The sequence below is a fragment of the Perissodus microlepis genome, chromosome 8 (genome assembly GCF_051167445.1).
Source record: "Perissodus microlepis isolate ML-2025 ecotype Zambia chromosome 8, ASM5116744v1, whole genome shotgun sequence".
Lineage (NCBI taxonomy): Eukaryota > Metazoa > Chordata > Actinopteri > Cichliformes > Cichlidae > Perissodus > Perissodus microlepis.
Window position 1 is genome coordinate 1,296,801 of NC_140468.1, and position 19,073 is coordinate 1,315,873.

The following is a 19,073-nucleotide window of genomic DNA, read 5'->3' on the forward strand; positions in this document are numbered from 1 at the left end:
CAGCTACGAGATGAGATCGTTTGCAGCATCTTGGGAGATAAAGTTAACTTTTTCCAGTCCCGGTTTTCCTTCTTCAAATGGAATGGCGGAGCGAGCCATAAAGACTGTTAAACATGCACTTAAAAAAGCAATACGAACTGGAACAGATCCACATCTAGTGCTGTTATCTCTGAGGAACACTCCAGTCACAGGACTGAATATGTCACCTGCACAAATGCTGATGGGAAGGGTTCTCCGCAGCACGCTGCCATGCGCCAGTGCTGTGTTGAGACAGTCAACCCCACAGAACATTCATGATAAAGTGCGTGGACTGCAGTCAAAGCGGAAATACCACTTTGATCAGCATGCAAGACCACTGCCTGTTTTTACCTCGAGCGATACTGTGCACATGCAAACACGGCGCGGTTGGGAACCAGCTGTTGTAGCTCATCGGCGAGAGGAACCACGCTCCTACACTGTGCAAACACCAGAGGGTGAGGTGCTCAGGAGGAACAGGAGACATCTGAGGAAAATACACCCAAGTCTGTTTAAGGACACATCCATAGACCCAGATGAACTGTCTGTTCACGCCCAAGAGCCAGTTGTGCCACCAGCAAGTGACACCCCACAACACTCTCGTCCTGCAAGTATGGACAATACACCCACATGCTACACACGCAGTGGCCGAGCAATAATACGCCCTGCCAGGTATAGAGACTAAGTGATTGGAAACTTACAGTCACTCTATCCTGTACCTGAGTTGTTCTGTACAAGTTAGAAAACTGTCTTGTTGGAAAAGAGAGAAAATATGTCATGTTTCATATGTTCATTTTGACATGTCTCATCCAATTTGTCATGTGTTCATCTGTTTCAAAACACTGCACTGATATGTCTTTGCATTGTTCAAGTGATAGGCAATCTAAGGTGTGCTTTACTTAATGTCTCAAGAATATAATATTGTTAATGTTCCTACGATTTAAAAGGTGCATTTATGTTACAAAATATTGGAGTTAAGAGGTAGTATCATTATCTCGGAAAAGAGGGATGTGGTATATTGCAATAAGCAGCAGCTATTACTACCTCCCACCAGTAGGTGGTACTGTGGTATTGTATGTGATTGAAAGGGAGCTGAGTAAAGAAGACCTGACCTCCACCATAGCCTCGTCTCAGTCCTCTGTGCTTGATCTAAAGTTGACTTTGACCGCAACCCACGTTAAACCAGCAGTTGGAACAACGCTGCATAAAGTTACAACAATGACATTGACGATCCGGGATCAGAGACACATGAGACAGATCAAAATCATAACTTTGTTGATGTGGTAACTTTAAAAACAGCAAATTCTGTTTCAGGTACATGTGTCAGTTTAAGAGGGGCGGGTGGATGACGTACAGAAGCGTGATTGGCAGTTATCAGCGGTGTCTCTCACTCACTAACACCTGCATTTCTTCCTCTTAACTCATCTGTCAGTCAAAGCTCAGTGTGCATCAGGCCCCGCCCACCTTCTCCGTCCCGATAAACGCGCTCTCTCCTTCACTTTCTCGCTCGCTCTATTTGGCGTTTCTCTGATTGGCTGTCAGTGTGACCAGCTGACGGTGCCGAGCGCTGATTGGCTTCTCTCTCTCCCCGTTCTCGGATCGTCAGGGGGCGTGTCGGTGCGCGCGGACAGGCAGCGGTCGGACTTTAAAATGGCGGAAAAATAAACGAAGAAAAAAAAGTAAAAAAAACCAAACAAACAAACAAAAAACCGTGGACACGGAGGGAAGCCCCGCGGCTGTCCGGGACGGGCCGAACCGGGCGACAGGTTTCCATGAACTGCACCAGGTGAGCTGCTCAAATATTAAACTGCGCCACAGCCTTCATCCTCCTCTTCATCATCGGTCTGTGAACTCGAGCTCCAGGTCAGCCTGGCTCTGATCAATAAGCGATGGTTCTGTCAGTTATTGGTTTCAAACATCGATCAGAAGAACCGCCGGTCAGTCTGAAAACTCTGAACTTCAGCGTTAAAATCGGAGAAGTGTTGAAATATTCACCACAGAGCTGCAGATTACCCATCAAGTCATCAATAATCTGGCTTTGACTGCTGACCATGCGCTCAGTAATCAGATTACTCTGTCAGCACCGCTTCAGGTGTGTTTCTTTCTGCTTCATGTGATATCAGAAACATGCAAACGTACCTGACTTGTGTTAGTCGCCCTCCTCATGTTTGTGTGTCCGACATGCCTGTTAGCTAAAGGTAACTAAGTAAAGATGCCCAATAATCAATCATTTGGTGGTTATTGGTTCCAGCCAATCACACTGACTGTATTGAAACCTGGCCCAGAGACACACGCTGGAGTTTTTCTCACTTCCTGCATGCCGACTGATTTTTAGACGCTGTATTAAGTCTCGAGCTCTTTAATCTGAACTTGGACCTGCAGCTCTATGATATCGTCCAGTTTGTGTTTTTTCTGTGTAAAATCACCTCTAAAGACACCTGGGCCTCCTGCGCTCTTCGCCGTCTCCACACAGCCAAGTTTTTGAACAAAAGAAACGACAGGCAGGAAAGAGAATCTCTGAAAACCCACAGTCGGGTCTAAAGGTCAGTCCAGGACTCAGAAATGAGTGCTGGTCCTGTATGAGCACACCTGACATACCTGCTTTTTAGGCAGTTTTAATGTATTAAGGTCACAGAATGTTGACCATTTAATTCATTAACGAGGAAAGAATTATTTGATTGGTCACTTTTTCATCACGATTGATCACGGCCGTCATCTCGAGCGCTCTGAACTTCGTCTGAGAGGCCGTACGTAGTTCAGGTGTTTGGTGTTGCAGAGAGTCGGTATCTTCAGTGACTTTATTCAAATTAATGGAGATTTCTTCTTCTGCACTCTGAATACTGACCCCCTCTGTCTTCCTCAGGGTCCTCCATGTCCTGAACCCTCGCCCCGGGGGCCCATCTCCCATCATGCCCATCGACGTGGCCGTAAGGATCTGCCTGGCCAGCTCACCTCCTCTGCGCTCCTTACTCGGGAACTGCAACAAGCGCTCCTCATCCTCAGTCGCTCTGCTGCCGCATTGCCGGCCGCTGCGACCCTGCCTTACCTCCGCGATGGCGACGGCACCATCAGCGGGCGCAGAGAGCAGCAGCGGCAGCCCGGGGATGTTAAGGAGGAAGAAGAGGAAGACCGTGGTGTTTGCGGACTCGCGGGGTTTGGCACTCGCCACTGTCCACGTCTACAACGAGTGCGAAGATGAGGCGCTCAGCGAGCTGCTGACCGAGATCGAGGGTGCTGCCTCCGGACTGCACCTGGCAGACATCAAAGGTGACGGAGGAGGTCACTGATACTTAACAACAAACAAATCAGTAATCTATTAATCAATACATTTGTTCTGGAAGCTTCTGTGTGCCTGGTTGCTTACTCACAGCCTGTTTTTCGCTCTTCTTTTTGCATCCCTGAAGAAGTTGGGAAGTCAGAACATTTCAGCTGAGCTTCATGTTCTTTATTGACACCTTTCTTCATCTCCTCCTTCCAGATCCAGCAGATTGTGGTTCTTGCCTGGTTCTGGCCTTCACCCAGCCAGCCGCAGACTACCTAGACCTGAGGAGTCGTCTCAAAGCCCAGCAGGTGTGCCTGGAGACCTGTTCAGTCCAGGAACACCTGCTCTCGGGTACTGTCCAGGTCCGAAACATCTGCTTTGAGAAGTCTGTCTGGGTGCGGATCACCTTTGACTCTTGGTGCTCCTTCCAGGACGTTCGCTGTCAGTACCTGAACAACGTCTACGGTTGCCCCGACACCGACTCCTTCTCATTCTCCATCGCACTCCCGGAGCTCCTCAAGCCCTCTGGAAAAGTGGAGTTCTGTATCCGGTACCAGACTCAGGACCAGACGTTCTGGGACAACAACCTTGGGAACAACTACCGGCTGGCAACGGCCGATCGAAACAGTCGGAGCACGGCCGTTGAGAGTCCAGCTGGAGTACCGTTCCAGAGGGACCGCAGCGGAGACAAGAGAGATGAGATCCATTCGGACTTTGATCCGTTTGGAAGCCCTCGGACATCAGCGGGAATCTTTCCTGAATGGCAGAGCTGGGGCCACATAGAGACCACCCCCTACTGGTGAGACTGCCACAAGACACATTTTTAGGTCACACTCACTGGCTTTTATGATGTGCAAGATCCACTCCAGCACTAAAGAAACACTTTATCCTCCAGCTGTGATCCAGATGTTTGTAGGATTCACTGCGCACTTCCTCACTTTACCTCACAGGAGTTCTCAGACAGATGTTTACCTCTGGATCTGTCTCATACTCTTTTACCCCATGCACCCAAAATCTGAACCTGTAACTTACACCCTGGTTCCCACGATCCCGGCGCCTAGCCGGATACCACCCGGGGCTCCTTCATACGCAGCACAGAGAAGCAGTCAGGAGGAACCAGGAGTTCCAACGGGCTTTAAACCAGCATCCAAACGAGACTTTGAACCGCGAGATGAGCTGACAGGCTTAAGATTCAGTGCTTTCTCAGAAGCTCCCAAAGATCCGTAATCAGCGCCTTACAAACGTTTTTTCCTCTGGTCTACATGTTCTTCTTCTTCTTTTGGGTTTCACAGGACTTGGATGACCTTCACGTCTTCATGAGCATCCTTCTCTGGAGGACTCTGAAACACCAGCATGGTTAATGTAAGGGTTCCTGAGGGGCTCACCTTTTTTGGGTTGTTTTATATGAACTGAATCGCTTCTGTCGTCAGGACACAGCTTTGAGTTTCCTTGGTTCATGAACTCGGCATGACCGTGACGATCAGTGCTGTGCCGTAACAGGTCAGATTCAGGAAGTGTTTTAGCCGTTACTTTAGACGGCACGCACGTGACTCACTGCTAGTTATTATGATGATGGCAGGGTTTATGGAGGCGGAGCTGTGGCCACCTGAGCTGCTGCTGGTTTAGCTGGCACACCCTGTGGTCCGTCTCTGTTCACACTGGTTTGTCGCTCTCTTATCGGAGATTTTTTTTGTTGCAGTTGTTCGCTACTGTGTCGACTCGGACTCGCTATAGTTATGTCAGTGAGCTTAGACTAACCGTTCTCGAGTCTGAACTTGTTTTAATGCTGAGATCTTGTAATATCTGACCTTTGACCTGTGACTTGGACCCTTCAGGGACTGGACCAGCTTCAGTCAGAGCTGTGCCTTCACGTCTCCCTGTGGGGATCCTGAGTTCCTGAAAATGTTAGCTTCATAGGCTAGTCCTTGAGCTAAAGTCACATGACCTCATACATGACCAGATTCAAAGGTTAGCTTGATGACGCAAACTTGTCCGACTGGTCAATGTCAAAACTATGGCTCATCTGTTACCGGGCAGATTTCAGCCATGTTTTCCCCTCACTGATGTAGCTTTAAACGGTCAAAGGTCAGGAAAGCCTTGTCACGTTTAGTTGTTTTACTCTGACCCTCTGCTATGGGCGGAGTCACGTGACCTTTCACTTCCTCTTTGCTCCTGAAACCTTTACTGAACACTCCAGTGCTCTTACCTGTGCGTGTGTGTGTGCGTGTGGGGACCATGTGACAAGAAGTAAGAGGGAAATGTGTTTAAAGTGAACGATGATGATGTCGATGCTGATGGGCCTTGAAGTGTTTCCTGAAGGGCTTGTGCTGCGTTCAGGTGCTGTCAGCCCTGAGGCTTGGAGTTTTTGTATGAGCGACTGTATCGGGGGGTGGGGGCACAGTTCTGATTGTCCCTAACCACAGAACCCCGCCCTCAGCTCTGACTTATTGTATTTAACTTGGTTAGCTCGTGAGCTAACTAGCTGCTAGCACTGTAGCAAGGCTGTAACGTAATGTGAAATGTAATGATGATGTCTGTACCAGGAAGTGATGTAAGCAGGGAGTGTTTGTCTGTTCCTATTTTTGTGTATCATTTCATAATAAAAGTCTAACATTTGTAAAGTTTGATTCTCGCTTACTTTATTCTGAAAAACTGACATCATATGAAGAGATGAAAGATAAATAATGAATAATTGTTTTAAATTGGGATGTTTTCACCTGAAAGTGTCCTTGCTGTTCAACCAACTCTGAGGGTTTCAGTTAGGTTCAGTAAACTCGAACATGCTCTCTGGGACAGGAGGAGGAGGAGGCTGGCGTGATGAGATGTGAGCTGATGGCTGTAAGCGTGATTAACATTCCTGGTTTTGTCCGATTAGAGTCCAGCTGACTGAACCGAGGGGAGAGGGCGGTCAGCGAGTCAGAGCGGCCACGTGATCGAGCAGAATCTGTTCAATTAACAGGAAGTGAGATGGACGGTCTGTATAAGTTATTGATCCAGAGTGTGTGTGGATAGTTTCCACTGAGGGAGATTTATGCTTATATAAGCTTGTGAGCGTGCGCGCTGACGGGAAGTTAAATCTGGTGCTGTCAGATGCGATGTGGATTACATCGCTGCTGTCACATGACCTCAGAGGCCGTGAAGCTGTTTCTGTGCGTCCCTGGGTTGGCTGTAGCTGTACCACCACCTCTTCCTCCTGAGAGCAGCTTGTGTCCACAGGATGTTTTGGAGTCACATGACCCCACACTGCTCATCACTTTAATGAGGTTTAAATATTAAAGAAGTGGAGCTGCTGTCTGACCCCAAGATTAAACTTTATTTAAAGCCTTCTTTCAGCTCTTTATTTTGAAAAGCTTTGTGAGGTTTAAAACAAAGCGTCCTCATCCTGCTGCTGTGGATTCATTGACCTGTAAAATCATCGATGTTTATTTCATCAGGAACTAAATCGATGTATCTTTTTGAGTTTTAAGTGAAAACTGATTGAACTGCTTTTTCATTTGTAGAACACTGCGATTGGCTAATGTCAGTGCTGACGGCACTCATCTGTTGCCGGGCAGACTTCAGCCATGCTGATCCCTGACGTGCAGTTTGAACTTGACAGTAAACTTCAGATTATCCCATTTATATAAGAGGATCATCATCATAATGACTTGAATTCAGGCGTCTGATTGGCTCCTGACCTGAAGCCGATTTACTGATAATTTGATCCTTGGATCAATAATACCCAATAAGTTGGCAGCATTGCATAGACGTCTTCAGCACATGAAGTAAAGTCAGGAAACCATGGAGAAGTGGGAGGAGTCTGTTTCTGATCTGACCAATAAGGGGTCAGCGCGGGGATGTGAGGAGTCTAACTGTTAGCACGCTGAGGCTAACAAACATGATTGATAAGAAAGTGATCAGTTGCTGAGCATTTTTGATGTACTCTGATTACTTTCAGCATGTAATGTTAGTGCAGGTCACCTGTCCGCGGTTCTCCTCCTGAAAGAGTTTGAAACATTTAATGAAATATTTAATAAAATATTTTCACTGCTCCTGCTTTACTTCCTTGTTTATTTTCCATTTATCTCCTGATTTAAGATAAGATAAGATAAGATAACCTTTATTAGTCCCACACGTGGGAAATTTGTTTTGTCACAGCAGGAAGTGGACAGTGCAAAAGTTATGAGGCAAAAATTAGGATACAATAAGAATAAATACAGTACACAACTGTACAGAATAGAATAGAAATAAAAATTTTTACTTAGTAAAATTTATTTACTTCCTGCCCAAATGGAGCAGCTGTTTCTTATCAGGAAGTTGGAGCCTTTTAGACCAGGCTCCATGTTTCTCACTGAGCGCTCTCTGCAGGCAGAGAAGAAGCTCTGATAGAGGCGAACGTCTGCACGTCTCTGAGGCCCATACCAGGAACGCTGACATCATCAGAGTCATTCAACATTTACATCAATATTTCAAATTCACATTTTAATGATCCCTGAAAACAAAATCTGACGAACCAAAACAAAGTTAAAAAAAAGACAAATTGATCAATAAAACAATCTGATCGTCTCTGTATTGCTTCCATGATCCAGCTGATACTCTGACATCACTTCCTGTTGCTGAGCACTCAGAGCTCTTTTCATGGCTTGTTTAACCCTGAAGGTCGCAGAGGTCACGACCACGACCTGCCTCCAACCATCAGCTGTTTCAAAGGCTCCACAGAAAGATTTGAACTTGGATTTAAAGAGCGTACAGCTGCAGCTGGTCTGAGACCGGCTGGGCGGTCGTTCCAGAGGTGCAGACACGGGGAAGGCACGGCGCCATTTCAGATGACCTTTAACTGCAGGATGGTCAGGAATGTGTGGACGCAGCAGACGCGCTTTGTTCTGTAGTCACCGGGAGTCGACGCGTCGCAGCAGTCATGTGACCTCTCTTTTTTGGTACCAGTCTGCAGCTTTTTAGACTCATTGTAAGAGAGATGAGCGTGCGATGTGTTACAGGAGTCCAGCCTCGAGGCATCAGAAGCAAGTTGATGGTTTTTAAAATGATTTATCTGTCAAATGTCAGATTATCCCAGAGTGCGAATCAAAGCAGTGATCCTTCAGCAGACCTAAGAAACTGGTTCAATCATAAATACATCTCTTCCTCCTCAGTGTGTCTGTGAAGCCCGAACCTCAGAAACTTCAGACTCTAGTTTTCTTTTTATTCACTGTGAACTGAATGATTGATTATAAATTGTTACTGAAATGTCTGCATGACACCAAATCATGTGTATCTTTCTTACACGGACAGAATCAGATTCAATTAATTGTTTGATTGATTTTGTGATGATCAGTGAAGAGAAACAAAGAGCTCATCAGGAAGTGAAACACGAAGAGGAGGAACTCTGAAACCTATCAGACAGGAGGAAGAGGAGATGATGAGGCAGCAAACTGCAGGTCTGCTGAAAGTTTTTGTTCTTTTTAAAGCTAAACAATCAAACTTGCTCAGTGACGCTTTAATAGAAACAGCTGAGCCTGCCTCTGTGCTGTCATTCAGTCCAGCCATGTTCTCTATCTGTGGGGGTCACACACCGTGCAGGGGCCTGTCCTCCACCATGGTTCTCCTTGCTCCTCTTTCTCAGGTTTCTCCTGCCTGATGTATTCACTGATCACATAGTCCGTTGTATAGATACATCTCATACGATGTAAATCTCTAATAATCAGCTATGTACCACAGGCCTTCAAGCTGGCTGTAGTTAAACCTTTACTCAAAAAGCATCTCTAGACCCAGCAGTCTTAGCTAATTATAGGCCAATCTCCAACCTTCCTTTATATCAAACATCCTTGAAAGAGTAGTTGTCAAACAGCTAACAGATCATCTGCAGAGGAATGGTTTATTGAAGAGTTTCAGTCAGGTTTCAGAGCTCATCACAGCACAGAAACAGCTTTAGTGAAGGTTACAAATGATCTTCTTATGGCCTCTGACAGTGGACTCATCTCTGTGCTTGTCCTGCTAGACCTCAGTGCAGCGTTCGATACTGTCGACCATAATATCCTATTAGAGCGATTAGAACATGCTGTTTTATTTCATGTATTTGTTTGTTTGTTTGTCCCACATTAAAATGTTTCTCCATCACCTGTTCAGCTCTGATGGTTCAGTAAGGACGTCTCCTGGTTTCATCTTCATGTTTCCCTCTCACCACATATCCAAACCGACATCATGACCAGCAGCTTTACAGCTGTGGCTCCAGCAAACATCAGCTGATACTAGAAAGTAATATTAAATAAATTCTAACAGCTGATCAAGCTTAAACGTGCTGCTGTTGTTTAGCGCGACATCCGCTGGTTTCCTCTTTCTGGCACAAAGTGAGCGATAAACAAACACTAGAGAAAAGCCGATCAGCTGATCATTGATCAGTTTCATGATTGAAGTAGCAACAGGAGAGGGAGGGGAGAGAATGAGAGAAGAAGCAGCTGTGCAGCAAAGACAGAATAAATCCAGCTTTGTGTCTTTTTTCCATTCCAGCTGAAGTCCGGGACAAATCACTTCCTTTTTCACCTCAGTACCATTTTCTTCTGTTTTAATTTAATTTTAATTATTTATATAGCACATTTAATTACAACAGGAGCGTTGACCAAAGTGCTGTACAAGAATACAACATACCTAATAAACCGTTTTAAGATAAGATTTAAAAAGATTGACAGCAGGAGCCTGTCTGATGTGTAGGGGTAAATTATTCCACAGCTTAGGCGCTACGACTGCAAATGCTCGATCGCCTCTGTGAACCAGCCTCGACCTTGGTACGGCTAAAAGCAAAAGATCACTTGATCTAAGAGATCTAAAGGGGGTATAAGTCTGCAAGAGGTCAGAGAAATACCCGGGAGCCTGTCCATTCAGGGCTTTGTAAGTCAACAATAACATTTTAAAGTTAATTCTGAAGCGGACAGGGAGCCAATGAAGAGAGGCGAGCACCGGGGAAATGTGTTCACATCTTTTAGTACGTGTCAGAAGACGAGCTGCATCATTCTGGACCAACTGCAGCCTTGCCAGGCAGGAGTTACAATAGTCCAGCTGGGATATAATGAAAGCATGAATCGCCCGTTCAAAGTTTTTAAAAGATAAAAATGATCTCACCTTAGATAAAAGCCTCAGTTTGAAGAAGGACCGCTGTACGACTGAGCTAATCTGTTTTTCAAAGGTGAACTTGCTGTCAAATATAACCCCAGATTTTTGGCATGCGATTTGACAAAAGGCTCAAGACTGTGCAGGTTAACATTAGAGGTGCTGGGATTGCCGCTTGGTCCAAAAATTAGCACTTCGGTTTTGTTCTCATTGAAGTTAAGGAAGTTAGAGGCCATCCAGGATTTAACTTCACCAAGACACTGAAGTAAAGGATCTAGTGAGGCAGGACTGTTTCCCTTCAGTTGAAGACAGATCTGAGTATCATCGGCATATGAATGAAAACAAATGTTATATTTTCTAAAAATTAGACCTAGAGGAAGCATATAAATGGAGAACAATATTGGCCCCAGTATAGATGCCTGGGGAACACCACAAGTAAGGGGAGCTGAGGAAGAGATAAAATCGCCAACGCTCACAGAGAAGGTCCTGTCAGACAGGTATGACCTGAACCACTCTAATGTTTGTCTGTGATAAGATTGTTTTCAGAGGGAGGGCGCAACCGACCTCCTTGGCTGTAATTGGTCCAGCCCAGAGTCGATCATGACCAATTGGCCAATCCATCACTTTTCATTTTTAATACCATTACAAACAAACAAACAAAAACCCATCAACACATAAAAACGGAAAATCATTTTCCCGGTGGGCCGATGGCCAGTCCAGCTGTGGACACAGATGCTCAGTGTGGGAGCCAAATGTGAGCTTTTCCTTTTTTGGGTTAGAGGGCTGGTTTAGTCCACACGCTGTATTGGTGCACGGTTGTGGGGCGTGACTCCTGGTTGTGTATTAGATGATAAATAATGGCACTCACCTGTTCACCGCACCTGCTGTTTGATGAGCGGAAAGGTAGGGTAAGCATGGGGTGAAGCTTTCTGTTGACCCGCAGCTTAATAAGATGAGATCACCTTTATTAGTCCCACACGTGGGAAAGTGGTTTTGTCACAGCAGGAAGTGGACTGTGCAAAAGTTATATAGCAAAAATTAGAATACAATACAAATACTATACTGTACACAACTGCACAGAATAGAATAGAATGAAATAAAATACTATATACAGTAGAATAAAATAGAATAAATTATATAATAGGATAAAAATAGAATGCAAATTCTATATACAACTGAGTAAAAATACAACTTTGTCAGAAGTTTGTACAGTTTGATGCACCGTTTGATGCCGTAGGCTGATTCTGCGAGTGAACATCGCAATTTGGCGTAATAATTGGTGTAACACTTTGTGAGTCGCAGGCATGTTCGTCTGCGCAGTCTGAGCACTTGTTAGGGCCCGAGCACTAAAAGTGCGAAGGCCTTATTGTATCTTTTATTGATTTGATTTTATTGATTAGCATTCAAATAGCTCAGTGAAGACAGAACAAAGATCTACCACAAAGCAAGACAGCACGAGACAAGGCTAATCAAAAGGTACTGGCTGAAGCATTTGCTTATTACGCCAACCCTTTTAACACAAGATCTTTTTGCATGCAGCTCCTGTACACAGGGCTCGAAGCAAAGAATAAACAAAGCAAAAACAAACAAACAAACAAAAAACTTTCCACCTTAGATAAGGAACTACATCAAAGCAAAACAGTCAAGAGTTTCAGTATTATTATTTTTGCTCTTTTCATCCTTGATTTATATATTTTTCTAATATTTTTAAACATGTTTTTAAACCAGGAGAATGAACTCCACCTTTTTAAATCACTGTCAGAACTATTCCACAGGTTAACTTCTCTAACAGAAACACATCTCTGCTTTATATTTGTCCTTATCTTGTTCTTTTTAAAGAAATCTGTTCCCCTTAAGTCATATTGACTCTCTCTGACTTCAAACAGCTTCTGAGTCCTGCATCAAAGAAAGTTATTTTGTGCTTTATACATCATCTGTGCCATTTTATATTCAACTAAATCGTAAAATTTCAGGGTATTCAGATTAATAAACAAAATGTTAGTTGGTTCTGTATAGTTTGATTGATTTATAATTCTTATAGCTCTTTTTTGTAACTTGAAAATAGGAAGAGTGTTTGTTTTATATGCATTAGCCCATATCTCCAGACAGTAAGTCATATATGGAAGCAACAGAGAACAATAAAGTGTGTATAATGATTTTTGTTCAGGACATGCTTTGTTTTATAGAGAATAGCAATGGTTTTTGACATTTTTGTTTTCACATGGTTTATATGAGACCTCCAGCTCAGCTTATCAGCAATTATCACTCCAAGAAAGTTATTTTCGTACACTCTTTCAATTTCAATTCCATTCACCCTGATTTTAGATACATTTTTCATTTGTCTAGTGCCAAAAATAATCAATTTTGTTTTCTTTATATTTAATGATAACTTATTTACATCAAACCAGTTTTTTAATATATTTAACTCCTTTTCCGCTGTAGTCAGAAGCTGTTCTAGGTTTTTACCTGAGCAACACAGAGTGCTGTCATCAGCAAACAATACACATTTTAACAGTTTGGAAACACTACATATGTCACCCTATAAATACTAACCCCTTCCTCTTTCAAAAGAGTCTCCAAAATTACTGCGAGACATTCCCATTTATTTGGCCCAAATTCCCTGCCAAAAGCACCTCCAATCCCACGGCCCATCTCTAACAATGCAAGAGATGAAACCAACCAGACATCCAGCAAAAGGTGAAACTGTTCTGGAGTGCTGAGCAGGTAGTTCATTCATCCTGCCCATCCTTGAAGACGTTAACACAGGTGGCAGCAGTGGACGGGCCTCTGTCTGAGACTGCTCCATGTGATAGTCAGCAGATCGCTACAAATTGAAGATCATATGCAAGTTTTGGAAATTAAATTATGAATATTAACTTTTCTTTAAAACACAAATTTTAACTCATCTCAACATTCATTCAAACACATGACAAACTAATTGACCTGAGTCACTCACTTTCTTAAATCCACTCGCTCTCACAAGCTCGACTCCATCAGTGGCTGTTTGTTATATTAGCCACACTTATACACACTGTATGTAACTACAAACGCTCTTCAGCCATGTTGATGTATTACCTATATTGGCTGGAAATGTTCATTTCCAGAGAACAGACACAGGCAGACTATGCTTACATGTTACAACACTGGTGAAATTTTTATGTGTAATATATTTGTTCAAGACTTTTCTTTGTTATGGGAAACATTTTGAAATCATCATGAGCAACAGCACTGGTGATTTCTATAACTGCCACAAGTTAATCTGTAGTGGTTTTGGTGTCAATGTGATAGGAAGTAAATACGGGCCAGTGTCGCCGATGCCGATGCTTTTCAATTAATAAGGTGGATGCGTCATTGAATTGCTAAATGTGAATTAATTTTCATGACCTTGAGTGGTTTTTGTGATGTTTCCTTTTTTATTATTAAATAGTTAAAACCCAGGAAATAATTAGGACAAAGTTTCTAATTAGAAAATGCTTTATTGTGGCGGGGCATGGCCTGCGATGTCCATCTCACCTGCACGACATCTACAATCCCGCCGGCTTAAAACCTGTGCTGTGCTTGTGTTGTTGTTGTAGGTGGTGAGATCAATGAACACAGGCTGCGTCCCATCATGCTTTAAACAAGCTGTAGTTCAGCCTCTTCTTAAAAAACACAATCTGGACCCAACTGTTCTGTCCAATTACAGGCCAATCGCAAAGCTTCCTTTTCTGTCTAACATCTTGGAGAAAGTGGTCTACTTACAGTTGCAGGCCCACATTGATTTTAACAAAATCTCTGAAAAATTTCAATCTGCTTTTAAATCACTACATAGCACTGAGACGGCACTTAAGGGTTTTTAATGATATTCTTGTCCTGTTTTTCTTCTCTCGCCCCAACCAATCACAGCAGATGGCCCCGCCCCTCCCTAAGCCTGGTTCCCGCTGTCGCCAAAGTGCTTGCTCATAGGGGGTCATATGATTGTTGGGTTTTTCTCTGTATCTATGAAGCGCCTTGAGGCGACTTTTGTTGTGATTTGGCGCTATATAAATAAAATTGAATTGAATTTAATGATATTCTTTTAACTCGGGACTCTGGCAGCCCTGCTGCCCTTTTATTGTTGGACTTGTCAGCAACTCTTAACACGATCGACCACGACATCCTGTTATCACGACTAGAATTTCACGGCTGCCCTAAAAGGATCTGCTCTTGTTTGCGATGCTGTGGTTTCGACTCGCCGCTCCAGTGTCAGTGCAGGCACACTTTGCTCCCCCCCACCCTCTTGTGTTTAGATGTTGCGTTGTAATGTGATGTGTAAAACTGCTCAAAGAAGTCCTGCCATTGATTAATTCTTCGATCTTAAATATGATCAACCTATCTCTAATGGTCGGCTATGTACCACAGGCCTTCAAGCTGGCTGTAGTTAAACCTTTACTCAAAAAGCATCTCTAGACCCAGCAGTCTTAGCTAATTATAGGCCAATCTCCAACCTTCCTTTCATATCAAAAATCCTTGAAAGAGTAGTTGTCAAACAGCTAACAGATCATCTGCAGAGGAATGGTTTATTTGAAGAGTTTCAGTCAGGTTTCAGAGCTCATCACAGCACAGAAACAGCTTTAGTGAAGGTTACAAATGATCTTCTTATGGCCTCTGACAGTGGACTCATCTCTGTGCTTGTCCTGCTAGACCTCAGTGCAGCGTTCGATACTGTCGACCATAATATCCTATTAGAGCGATTAGAACATGCTGTAGGTATTACAGGTACTGTGCTGCAGTGGTTTGTATCATATCTATCTAATAGACTCCAATTTGTGCATGTAAATGGAGAGTCCTCTTCACACACTGAGGTTAATTATGGAGTTCCACAGGGTTCAGTGCTAGGACCAGTTCTGTTTACATTATACATGCTTCCCTTAGGCAGCATCATTAGAAGACATAGCATACATTTACACTGCTATGCAGATGACACCCAGCTCTATCTGTCCATGAAGCCAGATAACACACACCAATGAGTTAAACTGCAGGAATGTCTTAAAGACATAAAGACCTGGATGGCCGCTAACTTTCTGCTTCTTCATTCAGATCAAACTGAGGTTATTGTACTCGGCCCTGAAAATCTTAGAAATATGGTATCTAAGCAGATTCATACTCTGGATGGCATTACCTTGGCCTCCAGTAACGCTGTGAGGAACCTTGGAGTCATTTTTGACCAGGACATGTCCTTCAACGCACATATTAAACAAATATGTAAGACTGCTTTCTTCCATTTGCGCAACATCTGTAAAATTAGAAATATCCTGTCTCAGAGTGACGCTGAAAAACTAGTTCATGCATTTATTACTTCCAGGCTGGACGACTGTAATTCATTATTATTAGGATGTCCAAAAAACTCACTGAAAAGCCTTCAGCTAATCCAAAATGCTGCAGCAAGAGTCCTGACAGGGACTAGAAGGAGAGAGCATATTTCTCCTGTTTTGGCTTCCCTTCATTGGCTTCCTGTTAAATCCAGAATTGAATTCAAAATCCTGCTCCTCACATACAAGGTCTTAAATAATCAGGCCCCATCTTATCTTAATGACCTTGTAGTACCATATCACCCTATTAGAGCACTTCGCTCTCGCTCTGCAGGCCTACTTGTTGTTCCTAGAGTATTTAAAAGTAGAATGGGAGGCAGAGCCTTCAGTTTTCAGGCCCCTCTTCTGTGGAACCAGCTTCCAGTTTGGATTCGGGAGACAGAAACTATCTCTACTTTTAAGATTAGGCTTAAAACTTTCCTTTTTGCTAAAGCATATAGTTAGGGCTGGACCAGGTGACCCTGAATCCTCCCTTAGTTATGCTGCAATAGACGTAGGCTGCCGGGGGATTCCCATGATGCATTGAGTTTTTCCTTTCCAGTCACCTTTCTCACTCACTATGTATTAATAGACCTCTCTGCATTGAATCATATCTGTTATTAACCTCTGTCTCTCTTCCACAGCATGTCTTTTATCCTGTCTTCCTTCTCTCACCCCAACCGGTTGCAGCAGATGGCCCCGCCCCTCCCTGAGCCTGGTTCTGCCGGAGGTTTCTTCCTGTTAAAAGGGAGTTTTTCCTTCCCACTGTCGCCAAAGTGCTTGCTCATAGGGGGTCATATGATTGTTGGGTTTTTCTCTGTATCTATGAAGCGCCTTGAGGTGACTTTTGTTGTGATTTGGCGCTATATAAATAAAATTGAATGTGACTTAGACACTTTGGGGGTTGTTGTTTACATATTATTTATATTTCCACCAGTTGTTTTTGTTGAGAGTTTTAATTCAAGTTTTTGTATTATAGTTTCTCAAACGTACTTGTTTGTTTTAATTAGTTTACTGGTTTGCTTGCACTTTTTAAAGAAGCAAGAAAGTATACTTTATTGATCCCCGTGGGGAAATCCCTCTCTGCATTTAACCCACTCACTCAGTGAAGCAGTGGGCAGCCATTGGGCGCCCAGGGAGCAGTGTGTAGGGACGGTACCTTGCTCAGGGGTACCTCAGGGTAGCCGTTCAGTGGATTCGAACCACCGACCTTCCGATCATGGGGCCACCACTCTACCTACTGAGCTATCCCTGCCCATTTTTTTTTGTTTTTAATTCTTAAAAAAAAGAAAAAGAATTGATAACTGTAAACCACCACGGCAGACCCGATGGCATTTTCATGCTTCGCAGCATCATTTATTATTACAATAATCACACGGTTGCTGTTACAGTACGTTCAATGGCTGCAGCTCTCCCGCTGCCAGCCGTACACATCACCACCAACAGCAACACAAGCAGAGCGCAGCTTTTAAGCAGCGAGGTGTGATTGTAGATGCCGTGCAGGTGAGGTCATATCTGTTGACATATCTCCAAAAATGCACGTCATTGTGGAGAAACTGCACAGCGCCGCACAGTGGTGTTGTATGCGTGAGATCGGATCCACAATCCAAGACCGTGACAGAAAAGCCGATCAGCTGATCACTGATCAGTTTCATGATTGAAGTAGCAACAGGAGAGGGAGGGGAGAGAAGAAGAGGCTCCATATATCAGTTGTTAAGCTTAACTTGGGAATGCTTTACAAACATTCAGAGATGAACTGTATTGGTATCGGTCTGATCCAGTAATGTAGGTCAGTATCGGACCGATACCGATACGTAATATTGGATCGGTCCATCTCTACGCTGAACTCAACCCAGAGCCAATGTCTTTGTATTGATCATCCTCCGGAAATTAAAAACAGTTCTCCACGTCATCTGTGGAGGACGAGAATATGACTATAACGTCTCAAAGGTCAAAGGGTATTCTCCTTCAACAACCGAAAACTCGGTAATGACCAAAATATTAGGCACATTCTGCCCTCTTCTGCTTGTGACTGAGGATGCAGTTCAGAAATTTCACCACTAGGTGGAGGCATTGTCAAACGAATGTTAAAATGGAACTTGAGCCTCGCTGGGCTGTGATTCACATTACAGGGCAAGACAAACACAGAAACACACACAAAATAATAATTTTAAAAAGTGAAAAACAACAACAATGTCCTTCTTGCGATGCATTATGGGTCCTCATAATGGCACCTTTTTTTTTTTTTTTTTTCAGTCATAACTCAGCTTCTATACCTCCTACATCTAGCACATGCTATATTGCCCCATGGCATTAATTATCCATAAAATCAAAGTTTTGAAGAGTGTTCATATTTAAGTACAGGGTTTAAAAGTGGAACCTGAACCACATTAAGTGCTAACATCACTAATGTCACATAACTTTACCGACATGTGGCCAAAAGTCATGTGTAAATGTTCTTTCATATTGGAATATGTCTGTGAAGGTTCTCAGTCATCCAGGTCATCGTAGTCTAAGGAGCTTGCAAAGAAAAGCGTCTGGACTTCTTTAAGTTGCTTGAAGACGTTTCACCTCTCATCCGAGAATCATATTGGAACATTTGCATCGTTACATATATGAGTGACATAAAACTCTTACTTACTGTTAAAGGTTTACTCTTCTTTCTTTTTTTAAATATTATCCACCTTATAAACAGTACCTCAAGTGGTTGTTGATCAATGGTCTTGACAATTTGCATATAATTGATGAAGGAACTGACCTCACAGTCCATTGTTCCCTCGGTGGTGCTACTTTCAGTCATTATGCAAATGTCCTGTTTATAAGGTTGAAACCTGCAGTCACCTGATGATGATGATGAAACATTTCTCCCACTGAAAACGTCCAGATGAACAGAATCAACTGTTTGGGTTGACTGACCTGGATGATTGAGCATCCACCAGGACAGAAAAGAAATAACCATTACTTTCTTCAAAGCCATGATCTCAAACTCATCTTCAAATAGAAGATTTTCTCCCCGTCTGCTTTTATACTTTTTAAAAATAGCTCACCAGTAGATTAATTCTAAGGTACATTGTGGTTTTTCTCCTTTCCTTCCTTTTTTAGAATAGAATAGAATAGAATAATCCTTTAATTGTCCCACAAGGGGAAATTTGGTTGTAACAGCAGCCAGAAAGACACATATACAACAAACAGGACACAGGACAGAAACATACACAATTTTTCTTACATATTTACAATAAGGACAATGGTTACTATAAACAGAGTACTGTACAGTTATTAAATTAAATAAAATGAACTACAGATAAGAGGCAAAGCAGGTTGTAGTGCTGGTTTTGTGTTGTGTATTTCTCCCATTGTTAGTTTTATTGTTTTGTTTAAGTTAGTTTTTTTTATTTTACCTCACCAAA

General features: G+C 43.2%; 1 protein-coding gene across 1 annotated transcript; it reads left to right on the forward strand.

The window, feature by feature from the left end:
- Nucleotides 1-1,620: 1,620 nt before the first annotated feature.
- LOC146380997 (protein phosphatase 1 regulatory subunit 3C-B-like) lies at nt 1,621-5,898 on the forward strand. Its single transcript, XM_084936956.1, has 3 exons — nt 1,621-1,801; nt 2,879-3,282; nt 3,494-5,898. Exons 1-3 carry the CDS (start codon nt 1,788-1,790, stop codon nt 4,078-4,080), a joined length of 1,005 nt encoding a protein of 334 aa, XP_084793082.1. The 5' UTR covers nt 1,621-1,787; the 3' UTR covers nt 4,081-5,898.
- The last annotated feature ends 13,175 nt before the right edge of the window (nt 5,899-19,073 follow it).